The 10,294-nt window shown below is 39.9% G+C and overlaps 1 protein-coding gene across 2 annotated transcripts in view; it reads right to left on the bottom strand.

Moving 5' to 3' along the window:
- Positions 1-469: 469 nt before the first annotated feature.
- Positions 470-10,294, bottom strand: part of USPL1 (ubiquitin specific peptidase like 1) — a 396,693-nt gene continuing 386,868 nt past the window's right edge. For both annotated transcript variants that reach the window (XM_078657140.1, XM_078657139.1), the window contains one exon: positions 470-3,618. In XM_078657140.1, coding sequence (XP_078513266.1) covers positions 2,249-3,618 — 1,370 coding nt within the window. In that variant the 3' untranslated portion in view covers positions 470-2,248. The remainder of the gene's footprint in view (positions 3,619-10,294) is intronic.

Here is a 10,294-nt window from a genome sequence, read left to right as displayed (position 1 = left end):
GGTCTGGAAAGTTGTATGGAGAGTCGTGGGCAAAGCAAACAAAATATGGAGGAATTCCTGTACCTGGGAATCTTAACTATAACTATAGAGTGGCTACTACAACTTAATCCCTTTTAAAAGGGCCTAACAAGGGTTATCATAGTGCAGATTTACCTCCCAGGTTTGTAAAGAGGTAACATAACACCCTTGCCTACTACAGTAATCTGTGAGATTATATGTAATATCTCCCTGCAAGCTTTAAAACACTGTAACAAACAATCCACCCTTAAATGATCTGCTTAAAAATATGCTTTTTACAGTATATATGTCAGCCCTTCTGCATTTGTTGTACATTTAAATAATGTATAAGGCCCACAGCCTTGCTCATTTGGTGTTTTACCATAGCCATCTTAGTTGTGCTGTATTAATCATAAGCTTTTCCACAGGGCAAAAAGTTCAATGTAAGCACTTTCAGTGGACGCACACAATGTTTGCTCCATCAAATGTTTTACTCAAAAAATCAACATGTGGTTGGGGCCAAAGACCTATCAAAGCTGTTTCTATGTTAAACACATAAGGTGAAGCTAAGCCCCAAAGAGCAACAGAGCAATTTACTGTAGAACACATTACTGTAAAATTACACCAGAGAAACTGCACTAAGCATTAACATTGCAAACTACTAGCATTATACGTTTCAACAAATTTTTCTACGATCATACAAAAGAACTGTACATTTAAGAAAGCTAATGTTCAATCCCTTTGTTTTTACTTCTTTGTTTCTTTTTTGCCTTTATAAATAAACACTACGAGCTCCTCGTTTACAATGTATTTAAACACATACAGATCTATCAACTAATTTTTTTACAACAAGAAGAAATAAGCATTTACGTGTTTAATATTAAAGGGTCAATGTTTACACACTGGTGACTAGCAATAGTTTGAAAAAGATTTCGATTTTTTATCTTAGAAATATGCAAGACTAAACAAGGTTAAAATAAGTGAAGTGGATAATTTAAAAGGTATGTTAGTAAACATGTATTAAAAGGAAATATTCTAACGACCCACTACAAAGCTACAGCTCAATAAAAACAGGTCTTCTAAGGCATCCTAGATCACAGAGTTTTCCTAACATGAGATCATAAAACTTGGGGCTAGAGGTACGAAGCATTTTTGCAGTGGCTAACAGCCCGATTCATAGAATTGAGCAATTTCCGACCGCAAAAAGGCAATTTGGTGTGTATTAATCCCAAACTGCGATTCAGTAACATGTTACCGAATCGCAATTTGGAATTGCGAATACATACTGATTTGGTATTTGGAAGGGGTGTTCTCAGGCCGTCCCTTCCAAATACCGAATCAGCCTGGCATGTATAAATATTTTGCGACCAAAATGTGGTCGCAAAACATTTGCATTTTGCCACCAACTCAAAGTTGGTGATAACACATTCCCAAATGGGAAGGGATCCTTAGTGGTCCCATGGCCCACGGCCGACTCTTAACAAAAAAAAAAAACCTTGTAATTTTTTTATTTTTAAATGCATCTAATTTTCCTTTAAGGAAAACGGCCTGCATTTAAAATAAGATGACTGCTTTAGTTAAAAGCAATCACAGACATGGTGGTCTGCTGACCCCAGCAGGCCACCATCCCAGTAATGGCAGAGAATCCTGGTGGGTCACAAATTGCAACCTACCTCATTAATATTCACGCGGCAGGTCCATTTGCGACCCACAGTGAATTTCTATCTAGGGAATAGGGGTAGATAACCCCTTTACACATTAGTAATAGCGATTACCAAATAGCGTTTCGTAAAATAAACGCTATTTTGTACTCGCTATTACTACTGTTTGTTCATCTAGCCCTTGGTCCTGTAACTATTAATCTTCACAGACTCGGTTTAGTTCACGCTGAATTCATATTGGGCGTGCCTTAGCAGAACGCATGTTCCCGAGCAGATAGGATTGTTCCTCTGCGTCTATACATCAACAGTCAAAATAATTTGCAGTCATGTTCTTCAGATCTCCTCATCTCCATGGACGAGGCCGCTGCAGTCTGTAAAAGACTCTAAATCTCCTGGGCTAGAAAATAAGAAGCTGCCGGAAGTCCTGGTGCACACAGAATTACTGTTTGCACCATAAATGTGTCCTGGCTACACTTTTCAGATGTTGAGAAGTTTTTGCGATGATTAACACCTTCGGTCATATTGTGCATCATGGGAAATTCCCAGTGTTTGTTTGGAAACATTCCATTTCTGTAAGCCTTTCTGGAATATCAAGAGGTCAATTCGTTCTTTTTAGCTTTCAGTCTTCTTAGTTCTAAACGAAGCTTGTGAACGTTAAGATCTTTGACAAAACCACTAATGCTCGAAGTTGACTGCTTATTTTCATTCAAAATGTCTGTATGTTTTGATGGCTCATTAAGGCCAAGCGATGGTTCTTTGTCTGATGTCATCTGTTGACTGCTAGTATTGGGTTCCCCTGACATAGTCCCAGTAGTTGAATTATTTTCTGTACAAGACAAATGTTCTACAGGCAGGCCAGTTATGTCTTGTAAACCTGGAGGAAAAGATTCGCTAGTACAACCAGATACAGGATCTGGTGCTTCCTCTTCAATGCATTTAGTGAGCCCTTTTGCTATAAAGCCACAAAAACTGCTTGCCTTTTTAAACGATGCCAGGCCATCTGTGACTTTAGCTGGGGATGTCTCACTTGGATTTTTCTGTTGAGTAGCAGATGTTTTTTGTTGACTATTATCTTTTAAGTTTCTTGATCTAAGTTTCTGATTAGAAAAAGTTAGACTAGATGGAAGAAGAGGGTGTCTGCCTATTAAACTATCCACCCAATTTGTGGAAAGTCCTTTCTTGCAACTCTTTTTTGACTCTGAGGAAGGATCTTCTTCAGGTTCGTTGCCCTCACATGCTAGACTCGAATGGATGTCCCCTTGTGGACTGACTGCACTGTTAATTAGCTTGTCTTCCTCAATATCGGATGGCTGAGCTCCTTCAGCAATCGTAGGTGGGCAAGTGCTATGGTTTTCGTCTGCGTCAGCTGCTGAAGCCATTGGGTTTGGGAGTTCTCCCTCTACAGACATAATAGAGCTTTCAGACTCTGGACATTCGTTTGCTACCATGTCTGTTGGTGACGTTTCCCCTTGTAATGGATTTTGCAATGAAGAAGCAGATGATTTGTCTTGTGGCTTCTGTGCACCCTTCTCTGAAGTGTCATCCTTTCGTATCACCTGGGCATTTTCCAGTGGTCTTCCTGCAGAATCAACATGAATTTCTACAAGAGTCAGGGTTATCATGGCATCAGCCGCCAAATCTTTAAAGCCCAAAATGCTTTTCTCCTTATCACTGGTGGCAACTGAGGGCACAAGTGATGGTGCACCAGAAATATCCACGTTGTGAAGTGCAGTAGGCGCGACCCTGTGGCCTGCACTGTCACAACTTAGAGGAGAACTTGAAGGAGCAGAGCTAAGTGGGAAGGTTTCTGTATTTCCAAGTTCCATTTGTTCTTTTGTTTTGCTGGCAGATTGGAGGTTCTTTTCCCAGTAAACAATATGAATTTCTGAAGGTGGAACTTCGCACATCTGCTGGTAACAACAATAGGGACCTTTTAGATCATCACATTCCAGCCAAGAACCTGAGAAAGAAAGAATTCATAAATTAGATCATATTCTGTTATTTGATTGTAATGCAGCACATGATTAGTGGGTTTATGTTCCTACATATTTATGTTGACTTTTGTCGATTACAAGTACTCTATTAAAATCTATACCCCCAGTGACAGTTTCGTCTAAGAAACCGCGCATTTTATCTATCTAGGTTTCAAAGTTGCATCAAACTGACAATCCAACCCGCTTGCAACATGAACCCAAATGAAAAAATAGTTCTACAGCCTTAAACAGGATGAAATACCGCACGTCACGAAAAATGTCACCAAGATGTTAAGCAATGTGTTATTCAGGACAAAGATGAGAATAGGTTTTTGAAATCATTACATAACTGCCATAAATCGAGAATGTTTTCTTTAGAGTATGGAAGGTGGATAAATATATATCACATTTGTAATGAGCCAGAAAATGAGCCAGAAGGGCCTGAATATTGAAATCAAGAAGAGTTAAATGTGAAATCTGGTGATGTTTTACGATTTGGCGATAACATTCTTCACTTCTGTATTGCATTTTTTGTATATACATTACAGTTCCCCAAACTGTAGATCAAAGAGGGAGGTAAACTGTACTAAATGTCAAAGTTTATAAGATCAAAAAAACACATTCTATATTTTTTGTCAACAAGCAAAAACGGGTGTTGAGGGCGAGGGGGAAATTGACCCCTCCGCGTGGCCTTCAGTGGTGTAAGGCAAAATAATTGCCCCTCCCGCCCCTGCAGAATGTGATGAGGGGCCCCTGTCTCTCCCATATCTTAGAGCTATTTACTGACCTGGGCTAAATGGGCCCACCACCCTCTTGAAGGGTTGGAGGTTACCCTGCGCCACATGAGCTGCAGAGGCATACATCATGCCACGGTCAGCCTATGCAACGGAGAGGAAAGCTCCAGAAAGTTCAAGGAGCAGACTTGAGACCCTTTCTTGGACCCATTTGCCAATTAAGAGCAGGGCGCAGGAGCGGTTGCCGGCTGAGCCGCCACTCCTTGGAACACAACATCCTGAAGGCAATGGAGGAGCGAGCCGGGGCCATCTGTGACCTGTCCCTGGGTCCTGTCCCAACTGGGAACATGGTGTGGGAGGAGGGACCTGCTTCTCGGAGGCCTGCAGTAATGTGAGGGCCATTGAGGATCAAGTCACCTAATATTCACTCCTGTGCTCTGTCCCAACATTGAAAATCGGTGAAGGGGCGGTTGGCGGTTACATTTTTAGCCCACTCACCCCTGAACACAATGATAGGGCACATGGACGCATATGCAGCTCCTGCCACTGGCCTGCAAAAATGAGGAGAACAATGAGGGCATGTAAAGTAGGTAGAGGGCAACCAGAGGTACTTCACGAGTTGTGGGGACCACAGATAAGAGGTTGCACAACATCACACAGACTGCAGAAAGGTGGGAGGACACCACCATACAGCACCTTCGTAGGCCAATACTACCACATAAATACACACAGTCATATGCCAACACACCATTCGTCATACTTGAACACTATTCACATAATATGGCAATACAGCCACCATAATCCAATCCATTTACTGTACATTAACACTACGTAAAATATTTGGGAAAGGTGAGGTAAACCATTTTACGTATGCCTGCTTTGAGTATCAATTGTGAATGTTCAGACAGTTCCTTCGTGTTCTCTTTTTTATCTTTTCCCAGCAAGTGGTTTACTTTTTTACAGCTATTTGCAGCAATGCACACACGCCAACATAGAAATGGATTTTGCTTTTGGAAGACACCGTCTTTGTTTTCATTCAGTCTCCTCTAAAATCAGCGTATGCTCCCAGGCAAAGAGCTTACACTAATTAAGTCACACCATCATGTATTCTTCTACAATCTTATAGACATAATCATTGATTCTCTCAAACGCATCTCCATTAGGGGTTCTCAATAATGTGGATGGTAGTAAAAGGGGCCATCTGGAGAATGATGGCACACTAGCCCTCAAAACCGCAGGTGACATTATCAAAAACATTTTAGAATTTCTATTATTGGTGTCTGTTAGTGATGCAGGAATGAGCAAAGAGAACCGTTTGTTTTTTCTTCACCAGTGACCTATTGAAAGTAAACTTATTTAAGAGGAGTCGTGACACAAAGTAAAGTTATTTTTCTGTACAAAATTGCATTTGCAACAAAAATGAAGTGGAAAAAATTTACTTTTAAGAAAATAAAGGTAGCAGGGTATGTATATAATAAATTAAAAAGTAAAAAAATTCTCAAGGAAGGGTTCTAACTTCATCTCATGTCCTAAACCCACCTAACATATCATCTCCTCGCCCCACGCACATTTCAGATAAAAGATCAAACAGCGCACATTTTTACAGTGATTTGTCTGCTAATAGCATGTTGATCATCATGTATTTGAGAGTGATTTAAAAAGGTATAACTGTACAAACTTCAATGTTTGAAATGTTAAATATGTTCACAGTGGTCAAGTTGCCCTGGGCCTTGTCCAATTTCTTCCGCCTTTCCTGCAATTTTAGCCTTTGTGTTTGGCAAACAATGCAAGTATGGGCTCAAAAATCCCAACACATGAAGGTACGGAACATAACATGGTGTCAACTGGGTATGATAATGTGAAAAAAAGAAAGGCAAGAGTCATCATCAATTGTTCTCAAATGCTTGCACACCATCTATAATTCTTCACACTTTTTGGACTCTTTGCTTTCAGTGTATCATTAGTTTCACACGTGGCATTTATTATCACAAAAAATGTACACAATAAATGTCTGGCATGCTTTATTTTGCAATGTGTATATTATATGGTAATTGGAAAAACGCTACTAAATACCAGTTAGGTCTATACTTGTTTCATGTTGTACCCTCAAATCCCCACTGCAATTATTCAGCTTGCTTGTAGTATTTAACATTTTTAATGTGACAAAAATATGGTTATCATTTGAGGTTCAGATCACATTTTTTTATCCACGCATGCACTGGTGAGGGAAGCACTAATAAGTGCTTTAACACCATACATAATTACCACTGAGGAAGTTCGGCCCCACTTTCCATTAAAAAAACATTTTGTGATTTGCATATAACCTTTCACCCCGTGGACAGATTTGCACAAAATTCGACAATATACTTACACAGTTAGGGAAGTTTCTGCACCCAAGTTGCATGAAGATCCGTCCACAGGTAACAAGGTTAACAGGGGTGAAAAAGGAAGTGTATTTCCATGAAACTACCAACAGAACTTTTGCTAACATCTACAACTCAATTAGCTGAACGGATTCACAACAACTTGGCATAAAAGTAGAACTTTACTCCGTTTGTCATCCTGTTGTGGACTGGTGTAAATCCACTCCGCAGTTTTTAAGATACAAGTGGTTAAATTAACAGAGCAACCTATTTTTAACATCTCTGCTATTTTAATACGGTCAACCACATTTTAGTTTTTCAAAATGTGATTGGCTGCATTATTGCTGAAGTTTGTTTTAAAAAGGGAAAGTAGGAAGGGCACATCACAAAGTAGCTGCACAATAGCAGAGTCTATTCAAATTAATATCCAGTAGATCAAGTTCGAAATCCAGGAGAAGACCATATATGATTCTAAAAAAATTATTTATTTCATTCATATCATAAGATGATGAAAGGTACAACCAACGTGTGTCGTCTCAGAGAGAAAACAGGACTTTTTCGGGACTAAATAACATTTTTCAAAATCAATCAATTTTCACAATTTCAAATACTTCCAATGACATTTCATAAATCCAGCAGTTCCCTGTCTAAATTTCGAACTACTGGTGTCCCCATCAGATCAAAATAAATTACCTGCTAAAGAACGTGGTGGTCTTTCTTTTGCCTCTTTGGCGATGCGATCTTGCAGGTTCCCACAGGCCAACAAGGATGGGATCTTAAGCAGGACCAAACTGCGAAATTGTGACAAGTACTAGAGCAGCCCAACTGCAATCAACATCCCATTCACCCACCTTCACTAAGCAAGGGATACTCACCCTGCTATTTAGAATAATATTGTCCTCTACATGCTACAGACATTGTTCATTATGTTTGTCCACTTTCATACAATAACCTTCCTTGAATTGTCTAAACAAAATTCGAATGACAACACGGTCACCTCCATCTACAACAACAAAAAAAGGATACACCGCACTTCTGACAGTGATCGGTAACAGTTCTCTAAATGTTATTTAAGCTCTCAGTAACAACAAATAGCAGATACCTCAAAATTAAAATAGATTAAGAAATTTTAGAAAACCTAGAAAAAATAAATGTAAGAAAAAACAGTGGTCATCAGTGACAGTGGCGGCCCTCAACATTTTGAAATGGTGCAGCTCCATGGTTGGGATTGCACAGCTCCTGGTGCACGAGCATTCACAACCTTTTCAAAGAAGTTGGCACCTGTGTACCTGTCTAGGGCATAGTTAATTAGGCAGTGGCTGGGCTGCTTCACATAGCAATTGCCTACTAAGTAATGGCTAAATCTCAGTGCATGGCAATGCAAATAATCCACACAAACGGAACGTCTCCAAGTGACAGCAGCAGGACTTCCAGGATGCTGAGGTAGAATATCACTTAAGTGAGAATGGTGTCAGGACCTCCATATTCACTAATTCATCTACAATACATTTCTCCTGGTAAATTAACACCTAATTTCAAAGATCTGTCAGCGACTAGCATGTCACTGGTGTCTTAACTGTACAGGTTCTGAGAGGGATGAAAGCTTCCGGTAGTCTGCCTCACTGGTACTGTTGTGCAGGGAATGGGAGATTGCACTTGTTGGGTTCACAGAGTAAAGTTTACTTTTGCCATGGTGTCCCAGTTGTGTGAGGAAGAAAAGCTTGCACTGCCGCTGCCCATCTGTACCTGTCCTATGATAGAGAAAGTTGGCACTGCTGCCACCCTAGTTGTACTTGTCCTGTGAAGTAGGAACACTTGCACTGTTTATGCCAAAGGTGTACATGTTTTATGATAAAGTGATGTTTCTACTGCTGTTGCTCCATGTTATTAAAAACAAAGGATACACTGAATGTACATACATAGATGCTTTATTTATCAGCATCTGTTTCACAATATTTGATGTGTGATATCCGTAGTGCTGAGGAAGGAATCTGACCTGTATGGACAATATGTGCGCACAAAAACATGTCAACAGAAAGAAGAAGCATGGTAATTTGTTACCCTCCCATTTTTAAACTTGTGGTAGGGCGACACCAATAAAAACATTTTTAGTTCACCAATGCACGATTTCAATATAGGTAGAACAGTTTAACAAAGGTTATAACTTCACCCAAACTAGGAAACTCATAACTAGGAATCTGCACAGCCAGTCACAGTAGAACTGTTGAATCCTTTATGGGTTTCCGGAGTACCATGCTTCAAGATTCTGCTATGTTTCCGAATCCAAATAACTGATTAACCTATAACTGACTAACCTATCCACCACTTAAAATGTACTTGCATGTTTCACTATACTAATTCAACACTAATCCTCTATGGGTCCTGGAGTAGCCTGCTACTTGCCGAAAAATCGCTTTGACTCCTCGTTTGGGGTAGTAAGAGCTATATAAATGCAATTACAATACAATATGTAGAACCCAATGATGAAGCAAACCACGTTAGGTAGGCGAGAGTCCATCTTACTATATGAGTACATTAATATATGGTAATTCTATAAGAGGTTGTGCTATTTCTCCATACTCCTTGTGTGTGTATGTCTGTTTAATGAGAATGAACAGAAATCCATTAACTCCTTTCACTCCCTCTTTAGTGTGTTGGCCTTGTCGATGTGAGAGACTTATGTGTTCCTTCAGCTAACTGTTAGTCATTCTTGGTATTCGGGAAGGTTATACTGCTGCTATAAATGTTTTGTCTTTATTGCATTTTGAAGCCTGGTATAAAAGTTTCCAATAAAAAAAAGCGAAACTAATTACATTGTCAATGCTTGTTTTAATGCATGATGTGAATGAAAGAGCCCTCCAAAAATGGGAACAGAGTTTATTTTATGTTTTGTGTGAAACAAGCAGCTTTTGAAATGGACTAGACAACTTAGCAAAACATAGCTAACAAGTGGTTCCATAACAAGTATAACAGCTTCAGTCAATTCTGGCTTTTTTAGCCAACAACCTTCTTCATTTTGGAGTTTTGAGCAAATAATGAAACAGTTAAAAAGCAAAACAAGAAACCCCACAATGCAACTTGCTGTTGCCTGAAATGTCAGGAATGGAGGGTGATATCATATGTCGTAGTACCACTGGGTAGACTTGTGAAATGCATAATAAAATTCAGCTTCTGGTTCGCTGCTATCGTTCTTGTAGGCAGTGACGGGTTAAACAGCCAAGTAGGTGAGAGAGCAGATAGAGCCTTCCAAATACAGATGCAAGCCTTTCACTGCCAACGGGCAAAACATTAGCACTGCATGGAGAACCGGCGTGCAAAAAAAGATTATGCAACACAAGCAGCAGCAGTACGATCTGTCAGAAGAAACACTGAGAAAGGAAAAACAATGTGCAGGGGTAAACAACGTTTACCACGAAACGTTTTCCCCGCAGGGAATTACAACACGGTCGTTACAACAACCGCGTTGTAACCACGCATACCATTACTCCGCAAGTCGGAACAAAGACTTGCGGAGGGGGCAGAAGGTGTTGGATTTTAAATCCAACACCTTCTGCCCCCTCCGCAAG

The sequence above is a fragment of the Lissotriton helveticus genome, chromosome 8, assembly GCF_964261635.1.
Source record: "Lissotriton helveticus chromosome 8, aLisHel1.1, whole genome shotgun sequence".
NCBI lineage: Eukaryota > Metazoa > Chordata > Amphibia > Caudata > Salamandridae > Lissotriton > Lissotriton helveticus.
Note: the sequence above shows the minus strand (reverse complement) of the source record. Positions and strands in the feature narration are given on the sequence as shown.